The sequence below is a fragment of the Myotis nattereri genome (genome assembly GCF_964212035.1).
Source record: "Myotis nattereri genome assembly, chromosome: 1".
NCBI lineage: Eukaryota > Metazoa > Chordata > Mammalia > Chiroptera > Vespertilionidae > Myotis > Myotis nattereri.
The window spans coordinates 204,471,865-204,492,287 of record NC_138075.1 but is presented as its reverse complement, the minus strand read 5'-3'; the positions used below and the strand labels follow the sequence as shown (position 1 = coordinate 204,492,287).

The 20,423-nt window shown below is 43.8% G+C and overlaps 1 protein-coding gene across 1 annotated transcript in view; it reads right to left on the bottom strand.

Annotated features, from left to right (window-relative positions):
• Nucleotides 1-20,188, bottom strand: part of ATP8A1 (ATPase phospholipid transporting 8A1) — a 211,479-nt gene extending 191,291 nt beyond the window's left edge. The window contains exon 1 of the mRNA XM_081092781.1: nucleotides 19,910-20,188. Coding sequence (XP_080948907.1) covers nucleotides 19,910-19,958 — 49 coding nt within the window. The 5' untranslated portion in view covers nucleotides 19,959-20,188. The remainder of the gene's footprint in view (nucleotides 1-19,909) is intronic.
• Nucleotides 20,189-20,423: the final 235 nt, after the last annotated feature.

Genomic DNA, 20,423 nt, shown 5'->3' with positions numbered 1-20,423 from the left:
TTGATTCAGGTTCCATGGAGGGGGGGTGGTCGGGGGGGGGGGGTGTTGAGTGGAGGAGGCATCTGCTACTCGCTCTAACTCGGTCTGCTTCTTCTGAAAACATTCCTTTGATTTTCTTTGGAAAACTTCCTTTTCTTCAACTGTAGGCAGTCTTGAGGGACTGGTCCAAGATAGCATCCCCCCTTTTGGTTTTAAAGGTGGGCACACGGCCCATGCTAGACTAATCATAGCCCATTTGCAGTGTGCACATATGAAACGGCTGAGCAAGATTAAGACCGACGCTGTGGCATCCTGAAGTGAATGTCCATTAGTCAAGCTGCCCTGGGTCATCCCTGACCTTCCTGTAAAGCCTTTCATTTGACTCTGGAACAACTCCAACTACTCACAGGCTGCATGGCTTCCATACTGTGGAATTTTAGTGGAGGCGTTTAGCAGTGGAATTTCAGTCCTGACTGGAAGCCAAATCCTGTCCCACTGCCCATCTAATGTAGCTGGGCACTGACTAGACCTGGACCTGGCCAGGGAAGAGGCTGAAACCTATTCCCGGAACCCCAACCACTAGCTGGCTTTTTTGCTCTGCATGGATGACCTAGGATCACAATGCAACTGCCTGCCTCTCCCTCCCCCAACCCCCAAATCACCAGGCTGCCTGGACCTTTCCCTAACAGGCCGTACTTGCTATATCAGATCTCCTTGGACATAAACAGCTGTCCTGACCCAGCCCTGAGTGCAGCATGTTCTGGGATAACTATGGGTTGCACAACAGCCAAAAAGCTTTCCACACCTCTGGTTTCCTCTCCTTTACCTTCTTGTTCATGCAACTGGGGTGCATTTAAGTTACAACACTGAAACTATAATGAATATTGTAACAAATAATATCCACTTACCTATGTAAAACATGGCTACCTACCTCAAAATTTGGTTGTTTCTCATCTTCACAAAGGGTTCACTTCATTAAAAAATAAAGAATTATTCTCAAAATGATGTCGATGTGATTATTTTCAAAAGGATGTAAGGAAACTTAGCTTCTCATACGCAGAACTGGTCATGGTCAGAGAGCCAGTGAGTACCAGAGTCAGGACAATATTTGGAAACTGGTAAATTCCAGCCCAACTTTAATAGTGATGATGGATGCACTCATTCATTTGACTATTAAGCTTGACCTGCTCTTTCCCTGTAACTACTTCTCCTCTATTTGCTCTATTCCTACCCAACACAAGTTTTTCAACCACAGCCCTCTCCTACCCTCATGGCCTTGTTACCGGCAGATGACCATTCTTCCTTGAAGTGTCACCTATAAAACTTTCGAATAAATATGGTGGTCTTTTACCCCTCCAACATTCATCTTTTGATCGACTTAGTTATATAGCATCTGAGAATAATAACAGATGTTAGGGATGTACCTAACTTATATACTGAGGACAAGGCAGACATAAGGGTACCTGTAAGTATCTATCATGTATGTTACTCTAATATGGGCAAGAAACTTAACACTTCGTGGAAGTCCCTTGCATGCCATGAATGTTTACTAAATTTTCTATTTTAATATCAGGTATCCAGAAAATCTTAATAGTCTTCTCCCTGTCCTGATGGCCGCTGATATATTTTCCTATCAGGACCTGTCATGACCATACAGGGTAAGTAATATTTTTCTTAAAGTGCCTTTGTGGGAACAGATGTAAAAATAACCAAGTGTGAAACACATCAACAGCATGTCTTGCCCAAAACAGGAAAGGATGATGGGTTAACACTTCCTGAACTCACACTGAACTTCAGCAAGGCCCCGACGTGGCAGTACGAAGTCGAAGCGGTAGACACTGGAAGAAGTACTGCTGGTATTCACAGGAAAGGTTACCTTATGCGGCATTACATGGACATCTATGGCATGCCTAGTGTTGCACCTCACACGTAGTAAGCACTCAAATTTCCTGGCTGCCTGCCTTGGCTATTAACCCAGAAAAAAAAGTCATCTTGGGCATGCTGAGTTGCTGAAAACAGTAATGAAAACATCTATCAATGCCAAATCGTGCTTAGCAGGAAAAGGAAGAAGAACAATGAAAGATGAAAGGAAATTAATGCTATCGCCTTGGGAATATCCCATGGATCACTTGGTCAGGTAGAAGAAGTAAACGGTTTGTTCCTCATATAGAATTAAACACTGGCACAGAAACAGATCGCACTAGCAATAAGGGGTTTCAACTACCAGGCATCTACCAGGCACCTCCTAGAAGTTTCAATAAGCTAAAAGCATCAGTAGCTTGTCTTGGCATCCAATTCATTCAGGAAACAAGAGGAGGAATGGCTGCTGTGTACTGGACTCTAATCAATGAAACAGTGATAAAGTAGTAATGACACTCATAGAAGACATAGCTGCACCAAAGAGCTTTTGACAGTCAAAGGGGGGACACCAGGCTAAGCCACGCATGCACACTAGACTGAGGAGGACACATACAAGTTATTGAGACCCAGGAAGGTCAGAAGTTTGGAAGCAGGTGTAGAGCCACATGCTGATTCATTGTAAAAGGTCCTGACAAAGGGGGGAGAGGAGGTGTATTCAAAGAGACCATTGGGGCTGCCCAGGAAGTCACTGTACAAGTAAAATAAGACAAAAAGTGTCATGGGAAAGGTTGGAAATTGGGTCACCTGTTCACTAGAGAATAATAACATACACAGACATCTGAGAATGGAGGAAAGATGTTTTACACAATGTTGGAGACTACCAACATGTTTCCTCCCTTCCATTTGGAATACAAGGGACTGATGGCATCGGTCTGCTGCCTGCAGATAATAAAATAAAAAGCAGAACTTCTCTAAAGAATTTAAATTAAAAAAAAAAAAAGCAGAACTTCTCAACTCCTGCGTCTCATACTTCATTTCATTCTCTGTCAAGGAAAATCTTCTTAAGACTGGAAAGGTTAGAACAAACATTAATTGGAGGAACTAAATCGAAAGGGAGGGAAGGTAGGGGATTATTTAAAAAAGAAAAAAAGGAAAGGCAGTACCTAGCTGCTTAAATGGATTCCTATGATAGAGCATATCTATATTATAAAAGGCCAGTGGCCGTCACACCAGCACACCGGAACGACCAAACGACTGGACACCAGGAGGTGCTTGGAGCACCTCTTGGTCCCTCCCCCTGGCCTGCAAGCTGTTCTCAGGGGCGGGGCTCGCGGCTCTGCAGTGTCTGGGCTCATGGCTTGTGCAGTGCGGGGGCTCGTGGCGGCTCTCGGCTCGCGCATGGTGGGCCTGGGGTTCCAGGTGTGGTGGGTCTGGATCTCGCGCCATAATGGGTGCTGGGCCTCTAGTAGTATATAAAACTTGTAAACCTACAGAACTGTGAGCACCTGCAGAGCATTCAGGTAACATTGAGTAGGACACCTCAATGTTTTGAAAGTGGTGTTTTTCACACACAGAGATTAAAAGGAAGATTTCCCCTTTGAAAAAGGTTCTTTGCATCACCTCAGTTGAGGCAATAATGTTATTGGCCAACTCCTTAGCATTTTGGATTTCAACAAGGCTTCCAGCTCGGCCTTATAAAATGGAGACAGGATTCCATGATGAGATAGCACTGTGGTTTTACAACTCCATGACAAACAGCCACAGAGGGGGCTCAAAGTGAGGCTGTCCTTTGGTTCCCCCTGCCTACAAGCCCTTCTGAGGGAGCCGACCAGGGACACCCTTGGCTCTTGCCCCTCCTCCCCTTTCCTGGCCTAGTTCCCTGGCCTGGGGTGTCAGGGAGAACAGGAGGCACCTGACCAGCAAGGCTAATCAGATTTCCTTCTGGGATGTGAACTTGAGACCCAGAGACACAGGCAGGCAGACTTGGCACTGAGCAGGGACTGTCGTGGAGGGCTGGGCTGGAGGTCACAGCTCCCTGAGGCCAGGTGCATGCCTACGGTGTGAGTGAAGTGGGGAACAGGGTGGATGGACAGAGGGAACAACAAGGCCATACAAGGCAAAAACAAGGCAGAGGGAGAGACCCCAGAATCCCATGAGGCTCTGCTGAGATCCAGGAGGACCCCCTGGGTGGTTAAATGCATAACTTAGTGACAGCTCTGGAGCCAGACAGCCTGGGTTCCAACGACAGGATAAGGACACACGTGGCATGATTAATAAATGCACAGCGACATGAAAAAAAAATCAGAATCCAGGAAGGTTTTAAAAGGTTGAATAAATAAATCGAAGGTCTGATACTAAGGCCTCAAAAAAAATCAACTGTGCAAATACAATATGGGGGACATTTGGCTCAGCCAGATGTGTAGAAAATAAAAGGCTTTATTGCTTTTACTGCTTTCTCAGCAAGAAAGGACTTGCTAAGAAATAGAACTGTCTGAGGATTTAATGGGCTGTTCCACCAGCGGGTGTGATTCTCCGTACTGAGAGGTATTCCAGCAGGAGCGGGCTGTCTCAGGGACCGGGAGGCACTATTCCATCGCTCAGTTCCCTCCAACTCTCGAATTTCATGATAGTTATAAGGTCACCAGAGAATCATTACTACATCAGAGAGCCGATGCACAAGCAAGTTTTAATCACGTTGTAGATGGGAAAAGGAATTATCGAATTAGTTGATAAAAATGCTTTGAGGACAGTTAACCCCGCTGACTTCAATGGCAATGCCTTCACAAGAAGATATATGAATTATAGTTTTGAATGAGTGAGCCCTTAAAACATACTGGAAGAACTACTAATACAACCATGAAAGTTTTCTGAATGATCACAACTTTCATTTTTAGAGCTAGTTATGCATTTTCAACATAAAAACAGGTAGATGCATGACTGATTCCAACAGACTCACCTTCATTTTGTTTAAAGAAGCGGAAACACCCTAATAACATCACTTTGCTGCTGTGTTATTCTCAGGAGAGGCAGCGCCGTTTGATGGGCACTTGCTTTTTATCACCATTGTGACTTTGGCAGGAGAGAAAAATTATTCACCTTTATTTTTTAACAAAGTCTCAACCATCAAAAACACCCAGTGAAGAAACGAAAGCCTACCTGCTAATTACGGCTTTGATGGAGGAGTCAGAGCAGCACACACAATAATATAAACCACCCACACACACGAACAGCTTTTTATTCTGGAGAACCAGACATTACCCCTGATAAGAAAAGGGGTGCCACTCTCATCTGCCTATCGATGACAAGTAGTGTCACAATCTGGCATATCAAATATCCAACAGGTCCATCGAACAAGCCTAGAAGAACAGGACACCCATAAAGGTGCATGGAGAACACCACCTCCAGACATAACCCTGAGAATGGGTGCGGCTCCAGGTGGCTTGTCTGCCATCCGCACTGTGGGCAGCATTGAAGAACCACCGAGACTGGTTGGACAAGACAGGTTCCGAGAATTAGGAGTCACTTGCACAAAAGGAAGACAGGGCTGGCAGCCATTAGTTTATCAGGATGTGGCTAAAAAAGAAGATAAACCTCCACTAACCAGATTAAGCTGGGATGTGTGAATGACAGCTGGTGGGCTGCAAAAACTGAAAAGACCCAGCACAGTGCTCAGTGACATTAAAGCAATGACACCCACACACGTGAGATTGCTATCAGCTCTACCCAACTCACAGGTAGAACAAGAACAATGAGAGGATAGTCTGAACAGATATTTCAAGAACCTTCTAATGCATTGGTTCTCAACCTTGGCTGCACATTAGAATCACCTGGGAATCTTTTTAAAATCCTGATTTCTGGGCCTCATCCTCCGGAAATTCTGTTTCTTTGTTACTAATGTTGTGGCCCCACCCCATAACAAAGAAACAGAATTTCCAGAGGATGAGGCCCTTAATCAGGATTTTAAAAAGATTCCCAGGTGATTCTAATGTGCAGCCCAGGTTGAGAACCACTGATCTAATGTCATACGTAAAAGTCAGCCAGTGCAGAGTCTCTTAAGGCACCACTTTGCCCCCCACTTGCTACCACTGCTAATTAGAATCGTGAAATCAGCCACTAAGATGTGCAGTACCCGCGGCCATTGTTGAGCAAAGTGCAATGGGTCTCTGGTGATAAGAGGAAAACTCCATGCGGCTTCAAAACCATTCCACCCACTAAAGTTAGCTTCCACAATTTCAACAGCTGATCTTATCCCCAATCACCCACCAGATGCGGGTTCAAGAAACATTTGTTGAGCGCCTACTTTACAGCTCTCACTTCATTTCTCACCCTGAAGACCATCCCTGTGACGTGGAGCACCTCAAGAGCCAAAACAACACGATGATGGCACGGAAGACTACTCTCACCTCTGATTATGGAGCAAAAAGTCCCGCCAATAGAATTATTCAGTTCCTAGATGTCGTAAGATCTAGGAACACCTAAGACCCTAACAGCTACGTTTTCTAAAGTTCTAAAGAATATTTGGAGAAAAGAAGATGGAGAAAATGGAGGCTGGATTGAAATCCTGATTTTAAGATAAATGCAATAGTCTTTCTAAAAAAAAAACAACACACACACAAAAGAAATGTACACAAACATACATATTTTGGCACATGTGGATCTCCACACTCATTTCTAAGATGCAAGGAGGCCTTCATCTCAAGTGTTTTTTCTCTTACTAAATGGTGCCACTATTTTGGGCTCAGGGCCCAAAACGTCAGTCATTTTCAACTCCTCTTTCTCTTCAATGCTCCACATCCTATTCATCAACAATTCTGTTAGGTAGATATGAATTCAAACTATATCCTGAACCTGAGCACCTCCCATCACTGCCACTGATTACTTAGTAGTCCCAGCCACCATCATCTCTCCCTGGTTCAAACCTCTATCCTGAGGATGAAATCAGGACCTCTGGGGGTGGGACCAGGGGTCAGCGTGTTTACAGCTCCTCTGGAGATTCCCATGTGCAGCTAGGCTTTGTCTACTCTCTACCCAACAGGCATATGACGTACTGGTAGGTATTACTACCATTTTGCCAAAGCAAAACAGGAGTCTCAGAGAGGTTATGTGACTTGCCCAAGGCCACACAGCTTGGAAGAGCCACAAGTCAGATCTCACTCCAGGCCTGTTGGGAGCCCCAAGTGCCTCACTGCATTTTCTCTCTAGTCAGTCATTTGCAAGGGCTCAAGCTTAAGGGTTGAGGAGAGTGGGGACAGCATTAAGCGATGCATAGTCTCAACTTGTGTCGTCTCACAGAACAAAAGCACGGGGCTTTTTACGTGGCTACTATGTCAGATAGACTGGAACCTAGCAGACAAAATAAAAAACAAAAGAAAACAAAAAACCCACATGAAGTATAAACAGTAAAGATGGTGAGTCTAGTTTGCATCAAAGAAATTAAAAGAAAAAAGGACAATTCTAGCTGAACAAATGAAAAAATGTCTGACATAAAGAAACCATCACATTCAGACTGAAGGCCTTGGTAATCAGACTTAGTTAAAACTAAAACATACAACATAGTTCACCAACCATAAGAAAAAATTCCACAGGTAAAGTCACTTAGGATCAAGGGACCTTCGACTTGGCACCTGGGGAAATTAAGAGCTTTTTCTCCTCTGCTAATTGTAATCACTTGGAAGCCAACAAAAGGCCAACTTGTGTTAATGATTCTCTCATTGAACTTGAAACAAAAAGACAAGAATAAGTAACCATGGGGGTGGGGGTGTAAACTGAGCTGAGGCAGAACCTTCCCTCTATAAATCTTTTAAAAAAAATATGTCTATCTATAGAGTACAAGTCACATTATCACCTAAAAAAGCAAAGTCTAAATGCAGAAACAGTAAGGATAAAAGAGAACTAACTACACAATCAAAAAGTCAAACAACGGTTGGACACAGTGCGTTCCTCTAGCAGCGGTTCTCAACCTGTGGGTCGCGACCCCTTTGGCGGTCGAACGACCCTTTCAAAGGGGTCGCCTAAGACCATCCTGCAGATCAGATATTTACATGACGATTCATAACAGTAGCAACATTACAGTTATGAAGTAGCAACGAAAGTAATTCTATGGTTGGGGGTCACCACATGAGGAACTGTATTTAAATGGCCAGAAGGTTGAGAACCACTGCGTCTAAGGCACTGCAAAGCTTCCTGTCTAATCCTCATCGCATCCTGACACCAGACACCCAGCACCCAGCCATGTGACCAGGGAACCCCACCGGTGAAGGGTCTCAAAAGTGACTTCATCCCAGTGTCTAGGGAAGGCAGGTCAACTGGGACCTGTGGTAAACTGTCAGTTCCAGTTTCTATACATTCACCTATGAAAGACTATTTAACATCACGGTGGGATAAATCGATGATTGTAAAGCTAAGAAAATAAGCCTCTTGGAAATAAAGTTGCTACAGAAACTTCTTACCAACTTGCTCAAGTCTTTCATCCAGGTGCGCATGACGATACATACGGGCTACAAATACAGGATGAACAAGGAGATTAATTATTACAACATAATCAACGTAAACAGGTTAGCAAAAAACTAGTAATGACACCGCAGAAAGGCTCATATTCATCCCGCTCGCAGGGTAGATAGAAAACAGCTAAAAACAAACTAAATGCGTGTGCTCTTCTTTTAATTGTACTGAATTGAATATCTAATTCAGAATTTTCAAGGAAGTCTTCAAACCTAAAAATCCAGCACCGTATGAGTTTGACAGTTTCTGAGCAGGGAAATTAAGTAGCTGAGCAATAGACAAAACTTTTAACCAAAAATATCCATACACTCTTGGGTTTTTTTGTTTTGTTTTTTTTGGCTGGCAACCTACAAGGCTTTATATGCAATCCATTCCTCCTCTCTGCAAGCAAGTAAATGCAAGGATCTACATCACTGTGTATTTTTTAAAATATGTTTTGATTTTTTTAGAAAGAGAGGAAGGGAGAAGGAGAGAGAAACACCAATGAGAGAAACATTAATTAGCTACCCCTACTGGGAATGGAGCCCACAACCCAGGCACGTGGCCCGACTGGGAATGGAACCCTGGACCCCTTGGTGCAGGGGACGGAACTCAACCAACTGAGCCACACCAGCCAGGCTACACCTGTGTTTGTTTGTTTTAACATGTTACACATTAGAAGTACTTGGGAGATAAGATTTCAATGCTTGGTCCATATGCCCAGTAATCGGCCTGATTCCACTGGTCTGGGATCATCTGGGCATCAGTATTGCCCAAAGCTCCTTATTTTATTTACTGAGCAGCCAGGGTTGCGCACCACTGAGGCAGAAAAATGACTATAAAACATTCCACATTCCACAAGCCTCCCAGTGCCCTGTCCATACACTTTGCATTAGAGATGGGGGGCAGAGTTCTTTTTCCTTATGTCATTTCTCTAACCATTACTCACAATTGTGAAAATAAAGTTAAAAGAAGTTGAGTAAGTCCACCAGAGGGCATTTATCATAGCTATTCTGGCACTGATGGTGGACTGAACCCAATTTAAGATTTAAGATTACAGAGCAGCACATCAAATCTGGATAAAATATATTCAGAGATCGGTTTCATTTCTTTGGTCAGATAAAGAACATGAGTTGTTGTTTTTTAAAAGTACAGCTAGAGGCTGGAAAGGGTCAACTAGTCACAGCCACTAGCATAACAACGCAGTGGCCGAGCAAGAGATCCAGCCAAAACTGGTCACGGACAACAGGTGCACTCAGAACCAAAGACCTCCTGCTCGGGGCAACTAGTTTGTCCAGACGCGCTGGCCAAGAGCAACAGTGAGGCAAGCACGTGCAAATGATATTCAGGAGCCTTGGCAGGCCTCGCCTTGCCTCAGAACTCCTCACCGGTGTAGAGCACTCGTGTCCAAGCTGGGCTCAGGGACCAGGGTCTCCTTTCCCAGAGCAGGGCAGGGCCCCCAGGAATAACTGTGACAGACACTCGGGGTCAAAGCAATGATGACAGGGTGGTTCATTACACATCCTTAGAGTGCTAACTCAGAGCTCCTTACATGTCTCCCACCACTAAGGTTTTTCAGGACTGGGCAGGGCTACATCTACATGGGGTGAGGGAGGGATGAGGAAAAGATGGGCTGCAGACTCTGGCAGGAGATTTCTCTTGCAACAGTTGGTTTCACTTTAGGACCAGAGTCGGCCAGAGGGACCTCAGCCAATGACAGAAGCTCTCCTACTCTAGGTTGAGGCTGGAATAATCCAGCTCTCTGATCCAGCCTTGCATACCACTGCTTGTCTGCTTCACTCATGAAAGTGTATCTTGTATGCTACTAGTAAGTAGGTCTGGCCCACTAAAGCGGTTTCTTGGCTGGAAGCCTAGGGTTGGCTTTGGTCTTCTTAGTAAGAGTCTCGGCTTAAACTGTCACCTGACTAACCTGACCCCAGTAAGCACAGCCCCAGATGGCTCAAGATCAGTCGTCTTCAAAGATGGCTCACACAAAAGCAGGAACAGAGGCCCTGGTTCAACACAGACACTTCCCTTTGCCCAATTAGCTGTGTAAATGACCCCTGAAGCCAAGTTCTTCGGTCCCTTTAGAATCAGTGGTTCTCAACCTTCTGGCCTTTTAAATACAGTTCCTCATGTTGTGACCCAACCATAGAATTATTTTCCTTGCTACTTCATAACTGTAATGTTGCTACTGTGATGAATCATAATGTAAATATCTGATATGCAGGATGGTCTTAGGCGACCCCTGTGAAAGGGTCGTTCGACCGCCAAAGGGGTCGCGACCCACAGGTTGAGAACTGCTGCTTTAGATCAATAAAGTGATGGCAACATCATATACAAGAGCACAGCTTGCAAAATTTACTATGTACACACGTTTCATGTTAACATTGAATGGAAATCATTTAATAGGAAGGTAGGGCAGGATGGTTTTTGCTTATCAAATCTATTTAAAAAGGGAATTGTTTTTGTTACATGGGAACAAAACAATAGGCTTCAAAAGATGCCATGATACACTTACACAAAACAAAACCTCTACATTGCCACCAGGGCCATGTCAAAGCAGCATTACCCAAGCACTAACAATAATGTGCAATATGAGGACATTTGTGACTGCCTTCTGTTGTAAGGGAGTTGAGGGCCTTAATTTCTATTTAAGAGAGCATACTCACAGATGTATTTTTAATAAGAAATGATTTCCATTATAAGATGTTAGATTCTGAAAAACTCCAGTAAATCCTAACATGTATGGCAGCCACATGTGCCAACTGAGCACATGAAATGGGACTAGTCCAACCTGAGATGTACTATAAATATAAAACGCACAGCATACTTTTAAAAATTAGTACAGAAAATGAATGCAAACTCCCTCATTATTAATTTTTATATAAATAACATGAAACAGTATTTGGAAACTGGTTAAAATTAACTCCAACTGCTTGTTTTTAATTTTTTAAATGTGGCTATTAGAAAACTTAAAATTACATATGTGCCTAGCACTTGTGGCCTCACAGTTTATTTCTCTTTGTGCTGATGAAAGTTAAGAGTGCCAGTCCGTTCTAAGTATATTCCATGAAAACAACAGTTACTGCTCAGCTGGTCTGAATTCTGACTTCTCCCTCCAGCAGAGAGCATTAGACAGAGCTGTGTCTTGACTACTATGTAAGGGCTACTTATGTGACACCTTAAAAGTAGTAAGTTGGAACGAGAGTCCACAATATTTGAGAAAGGAAAAGTGAACCAATCTTACTGGAAAAAAAAAATTAGTATAACCAAAATATACCTGGTCAAGTCGGACTAACTGCAAATCTTCTTTAAAAATACTGTGTCTTATGATATATGATATAATTTTTAAATTTATGGTGATGAAAATTAACTGAAAAACTACTTAAAATGAAAGAATTCAGACTGATGGTCAATTTCAAAATCAATAGCTTCCACCCTACATGGGCAAACAGTCACAAACAAGAACACATGATTTCAGAAAGAACCCCATTCACAACATCTTCATACAATATAAGTCATCTAGGATCACATCATAAAACGGGCAGGGCTTATTTTTAAGAAACATCTCCCCAGCAGATGAAAGAAATACCAATAAATAGAGAGAAAAACTAAGTTTAAATGACTCAATATATGTAAGATGTGAATTCTCTTAGTATAAATGATAAACATAATGAAATGCCAACAAATAGGCCAATACAAATGTTAACTTGACTCACTTGGTTCAAAGTGAAAACATAAACAGAAAAAGAGCCAGAAAAAAAATGAGAGAAAAGAGCAGTTAGTGCAGGACTGCTCTGAGGATATTGTTTATTAACTGCAATAAAGGAATTTGATACTAGGGGCCAAGAGACAAACTAAAATTAGGGTTTTGAGGGGCAGGGTGCAGAAGAAGAGGGAAAAAGAGAGACTAATTCCAGAAATGATTAATTATGTATGTAAATTTAGTATATAAAAGAAGCGCAGCAAATTAATATTGAAAGAATGGATTATTAAATATGTGATTATCATGTCAAGTGGATAATAAGTTAAGAAAGAATAAAATTAGATCCCTACCGCAATCTCAACAACAAAATAAATCCCACAGAAATTATACATTAACTGTTTATAATGAAACCTGAAAGTACTCAGAGAAAAATATAAGTAAAAAAAGATCATTATCTTGAAATGAGAAATATGGCATTAAAGAAAAAATTTTAAGAGAAAAAATTACAGCATACATACTTCACAAAAATTAATTCACATACACCAGAAAATACTATAAAAATGAAAAGATAAACTATAATCAGAGAAAAAATATCTTCAACATGCACACTCTCAAAATTCAATACAAAAAAACTTCATAAAAGAACCTGAATAAACAATTTAGAAAAAAAGTCACTGAATTTATCAAAACGTATTCAACCTAATAACCAAAGCACTGCAAACTTAAACATTCACTCTTTGCACTGAATATGTATATTCATTCATATAAAAAGACTCTCTAAATACTGGAGAAGGACATAGAGAAATAGGTACACCTGCTCACTCTCAGTGAGAGGGAAACCTGGTATTATCTTTCTAGCAATTTTAAAATACATACTTTTTTTTTTTTTTTTCATTTAAAAAGGTACATACTTTTGACCCAGTAATCCCTCGGGGCTTTTTACAGAGAAATAATCAGAAAAGTACACAAAGATGTATAAAGTTGCTTATTCAAGAGTGGTTTGTTTACAAATAAAATTGAAATGACATATGCCCACCTACAGAGGACTTCTTACTACATTATTATACACAGACATGAAAGTACTAAGCTGCCGTGAAATTAATGATCTATTCATTTAACAAATATTTACCGAGGCCCCTACCAAATGCTGGACACTACTCTAGGAACTGAGGACATAAGTCATGCTAGACAAAAAGCCCTTCCCATAGGGGATGGGGGTCAAAAGATACAGATTTCCAAGTATAAGGTAAGTCTTGGGGATGTAATGTACAGCACAGTGATTACAGTAAACAATAGTGCATTGTATATTTGAAAGCTGCTAAGAGAGTAGATCTTAAAAGCCCTCATCACAAGAAAAAATATCTTCAAACTATGTGAAATGATGGGTATTAACTAAACTTACTGTGGTAATCAATTTGCTATATATATATATATATATATATATATATATATATATATATCATTATGATGTACACCTGAAACAACTACATTATATTTTAATAAAAGTAGAAAAAAGATTAAATCCATCCTTATCCTGGAATATATACAAATCTACGTGATAGGCAAGGATGTCCCTGAAATACTAAAAGGGAAACAATTAAAAATAATGCAGCATATGATCTCATTGTTTTAAACAAATAAATGTATTTCTCCTCTTTTGGAAAATAGTTAAGAAGCATGTATGTTTAAATGCCATCATTTATTATATTTAGATAGCACAGTTTGTGGTGACTTTTACTGCCTTACACCTTTGTGCAGTGTGAGTTTTTCCAGTGAGCAGGTGTTGGTTCAACAAACAAGAGAACCAAGTTAAGTTCTTCCATTCAACACGAAGTTCAGAGTTATCCATTCATCTGACAAACACTGAAGGTGATCATGTGGCCCTCAGAGCTGTAAGTGCAAGCCAGGAACAGGTCACAGGAAAATCACTCCTTCCCAATGCTCAGCTTCCAGGGGGAGAATATTAAGTAGGTGGGATTATAAGGTGTCTCTAGGTCATAGCTTCTCCAGGTCATAAGATTCATTCATTCAACCAATAGCTCCTACTACGTGCCAGACAATGTCCTCAGTGAGAGCAACAACATATATATCACTAAAGAAAACATGAGGGAGTTTATTGTCCAGAGGATAAGAGCATTGAAAGGTGTGGGATCCGGTGAGGAGTGAAAAATGAAACTGTTGCCTGAATGATAATGAAACTATGTGAATAGAAACTCAAGCAGCAAACCTTTCACTAACTTCAAAAGTACACTCTGATCTATGCAAACTTTGTTTATGGCTGTAAGGCAGGCACATGATTCAATTCTCTGTTTCTGAAATGAGATAGTTAAAAAAAAAAAAAAAGAATGGTGTACTACAGATTAGAAGACCCAAAATAATTGAGTTCTCCCACATTTAATATCTTGAGAATGACACTAAGAAAAATGACATGTATTGGGGATTCTCAAATATTGATTACATGAAGTATCACTACACTCACACTCCACTCCCCTCTCTCACAGTGCCATGTCAGTTATAAATCTTTAACTCATCTCCACATTTCCACTGGGATCCCCTCAATTCACCACACCTTTTTGTCCCACCAGCCAATCAGCAGGCACACAGCAGGGCATAAAACATGATTGTTAAACAAAGAATCTTGGTCATATTTTACCTAAATAAATGACATGGCCTCCTAAAATTTTCCCTTTAACAATCCTTACAGCAATTACTTGGATGCCATTTTTTTTTTTAAATCCTCATCCAGCACTGGGGATTAAACTTGCAACCGGGGTACATGCCCTTGACCTGGAACTGAGACCCTTTGATCTGAGGGCCGCTGGATGCTCTAACCACTGAGCAACTGGTCAGGGCTAACGCTACTTTCTAAAAACCGCTTAAGTAAATGAAGCATAGTATTCTGTGTAATTACAAACATTTTAAAGTTGCCATTTATACAGACCAGTTTAGGAAAACAATCCCTAAAACAGCTCCTTAATTTATCACTTTAGCACATCTTTCACATAATCAAATGAATGTCTTACATTTTAGCATTATAATATTCATCGAAAGAAAATGCAAATCATTGGACAGGCCTGTATTTTTTGGTGCATTTCCTTAGTTTTGAGCAATTTCATGCTTATGATTTTGTAAATTTTAAGTTCTTGAACACTACGATTCCAGCCAAAGCCTTTAACAGCCTGAGTACCTGATAGCAACCGTGTCTGTTAGCTGCCTACCAAAACCCTTCTTCCTTTTCCTTTAGCAATAAAACCCTGAGTAATGTGCCCGGCTAGCAAACTCCCTTTTCCAGCTTTCCTTGCATATGGGAGCCAGTGCAAAATGAGCACTTACTCTTCCTGTGGTACTTCGAGTGGAACCCCTTGGTCCCCCACTTCCATTTTTTCATACCTTGAACTCCTACCCAGTGATCATGGTATGACTTCAGGAACTTACACACTCAGGATGGTGAGGCAGAAAGCCATACGGAGACAATGCCTCTTATGATTTTATGTAGTGGGCATACCTGGCCCGGACTGCTGACTCCATGTCAGTTTCACAAGAGTGAGAAAAACTATTTTGTGTAAACCTATTATTTCAGTCCCTGTTTCAAGCATTTCTAATGCTGTTTTCAAAGACCCACTTGAATTAGCTGGTGTACAAGTGAAGAGATCTAAAATTCTTAGCCGTCTTCTCCATCTAATTTTGCGTTCTGGCCAATCTACCTAGTATAAGGGTTTCAACTATTCCAACACAAGACTCCTGTTTGATTTTTCCCACATATAACCTCCAAATTTCTAATATCTTCAAAATATGTCCATTTGGATGTCCCACGATTACTTTAAAATCTGAATTTATCCCTCTTATTGTATTGAGAGATAATTTCCTTATCTTTAAACAGATTTTCTCAATCAAATCAGGTTTAAGACTGTAAAGCAGAGTTCCTAAAAATAAAAATAAAAAATCGACTGCACAGAATTTTTATGTGCCAGCCCAGGAGCTTGCCTGAGAATCTCCCATCACTTTAACCCCCTTGTCCCCTGCCCTAAATTCACTCCATCTCCCTGTCCCATGATGTGACCTTTCTGACCTCATTTCCTACCATCCTCCCTCTCACAGTCCCTTTACCATTCCTGACTCTCTGTTGCATTGAGGCCTTAGCTCTGGCTGTTCCTTCTGCCCGAAACACCCTTCCCCAGGTCCCCTCCAGGTTAACTCCTTCCCCTCCTCCAGCTTTTCACAGAAGGCTAGCTTAACCAACCTACTGAAAGCGGCAGGCCATCCACCAGCTTTAAGCATGTCACCTCCTCTTTCGTTTGTCCACAGCACTAACCACAGAAGAAGCTCTATAATCTGCTGACGGATTGTGTTTCCTTTGTCTCTCACTTCACTAGAACGTAAGCACCTCCAGGGGTGGCCTTTCTGTATTCTGCTCACTGGAACTGTGCTGGTTAAGGGTTCAATAGCTCTCTGTGGAATCAGTTCATGATTTACTTAGCTATCGCCCTGATTCCTCCCTTCCTATTCTCACTGCTCCCCTCCAATACTAATCCTGGAGTTTATCATTTTTAGACTTTTTTGTTTTTTAAAACAACAGAGTTTATCTATACTGCCATTTTCCTCCAACCATCTAACGCACATCCAGGCTTAATCTTTCTAGAAACACTTCTCTGGGGAAGTCACTCCCCTGTAATGACTGGGCTCCTAACTGGTCCTATTAGAGATATTATATACTGGCATCATGCTTGAATGAGACATTGAATTGGACGAGCTTGAAGATCCTCTTCAAATAGTTGATTCTATATCCAAATGACTTATCTGGGCATCCAAAATGCTCTGTAATCAGCAGTAGCTCCATGTACATCCTCCGACTTCCAAGTGTCCCTCTGCTCCTGGCCAGCTTACTTAAGAAATCTCAAATAAGCCATGTTCACTTTCACCATTTTTTTTTCAATGGATTCCTCTATCTACTTTCAACACCCTCTCGACTCTTAAAAAAGATGGCACTAATCTTGCTACTCAAACTGTAACCTGCAGGCCAGCCTCAGCACAGCCCGTGCGCTTGTCAGAAACAGCAGCGCCAGCCCCGCCGCGGCAGACCCACTGGTTTAGAGCCTGCATCTCATCAGGCCTCCGGTGATGCGAGTGTATCTTAAAAGTTCCACTGTGTGAGCACTCAAGTCTCACCTCAATGAAGTGTTTTCTCAGCAAGCCTCATGCTCCTATGTCCTGACCTTCCACAGGACCTAAGTCATCCATAGCAAGCACAATGTTCAACTAATGACATCTCCTCATGGGCCATTCAGTTCTTATTTCACGTTAAGTCTTTTCTCCCCAATTTGGTTGTAAATAAGTTGCACACAGGACAGTCAGGCATCTGGCCAATCGGGATGCAGAGAACAGAAACCCATTCAAGTTACTTCAAGGAAAAAAGAGCCTATCCTAGTGCTATTTGGGAACTGAGACTAGAAAACTTGGGGGGGGGGGGGGAGGTGATGCCCTAGGGTCTGGCCACACTCTCAGCATCTGTGTCTCTCTGCCCCATTCTCTTCACCCCGTGCATTCTCTCTCCTATCTTTCTGTTCACTCCCAGTTTCTGCTTCCTCAGATGAGCAGCATTTGCGTAACCTATTACAGCCAGCCACTGTCTCCCCTCCCAGGCTGTTCACCTCTGTCCCTTTCTGCTTCCATTTTCACTCTAAGTCTCTAAGCTTCACTCATCCTATGAGAGAGAGAATCACCACAGAGAATCCTTTTGAGCCAAACCACCAGGTTACAAGCCTGTGTGCGAGCCATCTATGGGTTGTCTGCCCTTGTGTCAGGAGCCACCCCTGGTCCCATCAGCTGAGGCCAAGAGGGTTGCAGTGCCGAACAAGGCCCTGTAGGCAGTGGGAGCCCTCAGAGGAGAATTTTCCTTACGAAAGAGAAGTGTGGGCAGAGCAGGCAATGAGCCACATCGCCAGCCCACAGAGCCATTATTTATGTTGTCCTCACCACAGTCTGGACCAGATGCTCAGTACATAATAAACAGAAACCAACAACATGGGAGGGAAGGGTCATTCACCAAGTGCCACGAGGCCGCGACACTGTGCCGGATGCACAGGGAATACAAAGATTAAGTAAGAAGTAGCCCCTGTTTGCCCAGAGCTCTGAATCCCAAGGCTTCACTGCACGAGCGACTCCACCTTGTGCAAGTACCCAAACCACCTGGGCCACAGTCTCCTCAGCCAGCAGATCCGATCGCCTCTGCCAGTCTCTAGGTGTGTTACAAGGCCCTGGAAGGTAATCTTTATGAAAATGCTTTGCCAAACACACATGTGAATCAGAAACAACCCTGTAACCTGGCCATCGTAATAAAATCCACAGGTTTTGCATTGTTTTCTGGTCTCTTCTCTCATTTCCCACAATATAGGGTTCATCAATTATTATTAATTGAAAGAACAATCCCAACTGCTACCACTATCTTTTCAACACCTGTATGGCTCACTCAAATGGCAATTAGGGAAATGTACTCATTTCACTCAGTATATACAAAAAAAGAATGAACACATTTTTACTATGTACATTTTTATAACACTATCCTATTCCACTGTGCATCTAAAAAGTGTAATGTCCCGTATATTTTTCCATCATATTACAAATAATAATAAGTATATACTCAATTCCTATGTAGGACACGGGTCAGTTTTGCTTCTTGCGTGGCTTCCTCACCAGAGCAGTTTCATTTAGTATTTCCCAAGCAAGATAAACAGAAAATCACAGATACCAGAGTCCTGTGCCCGCATTTCTAACATGGGGGCACTGAGGAAGAAAAGTGATACCATGGCCTGTCTCAAACCCCTGGAATCCTATTCTCCTAACTTCTTTTTTTCTACAACCACTTTACCACCTGCTTCACAAAGGGTGGGGTGTGGGGAAGGATGGGAATCAGTGATGACGGCAAGATAAGCTAGTTCTCAAAAGCATGTTATTCCACCCTTTGCAGGATCCAAGTATGGGTTTCATGGGAGAGAAACACAACAAATAAACAAACAAACAAACAAAAAACCCTCGAGATATGTACACTCTTGGCTTTATCATGAGCAAAACCAAGGAATACTGACGGGCCGCACCATGCTAGGCAGGATGCTGAGGGCTCCTTTGACAAGATGGAGCGTCCTGGCCCTCGGAAAGCTCGCTTGCCCTTGGGCATCTGTTGCTCATGGCTGACAAGTGTATCCATTCAACAGCTGGCCCTGGGTGGAGCAAAGACAACACCTTCCACCTGGCTAAGAAGTCTGTTCAGCCTGCCACGGGGCAGGCTTCAGGCAAAAGGAAAAACAAAAAACGAAACCTCAGAAGGGAGCTGGGCGAGTCTCCACTGCAGGAGGCAGAATTGCAGAGCTCTGCGCGAACAGTCCCCGCTGAGCACCCAAACCCAATTAAGGCTCCTGGTGCTGAGAGGCCAGGGGCTGAGATCAAAGGCTCCTGCAGCCTGGGAAAGGCAAACCTGCTCCTCGGGGAGCTGTGACGTGTGGGGAGCAGAAAGGTGGGCGGCGGGCTTGGGATCTGTTCACTCGGGTGGGGAAGCCGAGTGGGGACGCGGCGGGTTGCGAGCTGGTGGGGAGGGAGGTGGGTCGGGCAGGAGCATCGGTGACAGCGACCAGATGATCGCGCAGCGGTGAAAAGCAAGCCTTGCGGCTCGGGGGCTGGGAAGGGGTCTGCAAGTGCATGGAAGACGCCGCAAGAAGGGGGGAGAGGTGGGACAGGCATCGCTCCATCCACGCACGCGCGCGCGCGCACATGCATACACACACACACACACACACACACACACACACACACACACGACCCCAGGCTGGCTCAGAGCCGCCCCAACCCCGCATGCTCCGCGCACAGCCCCACGCTGCGGTGGCCACTCACCCTCCGCCCGGGAGCGGATCTCTGACACGGTCCTCCGCATGGTGGGCATCGCGGCGACCCCCGCAGGTGGGTCTGCAGCCCAGACCCTGCACCTGTCACTGCGCCGCGCAGGCTGGACTCCGGGCTGAGCCGCGCCGAGCGCTCAGCAGCCGCGCGGGCCCCGCCGCCCACCCAGGGCTGCGCAGCCGCGGGGCACGGTCCCCGCACGCCGGCGGCAGGAGGAAGAGGCGACGCGGGCGGCGGCGGCCGCAGAGCTGGGCGAGCTCTCCCGGCAGCCGCGCAGGGGCCGGCTGGGCGAGGGGCGGAGCCGGGGAGCCGGCCGGGGAGGGGTCGCCGGGACGCGCGTTCATTCGCTCCGGCGGCAGCGGGGCTGGCGAGGCGGGAATGGGACTGGGAGACCCTAGAGCACCGCCCCCGCCCCGCCCCCCCGGACCGTACCATCCCTGCGGGGGGAGGGTGGTCAGCTCCAGCCTCCCCCTTACCCGGTCATCGCTGCGCCCGGTCGTGGCTTCGC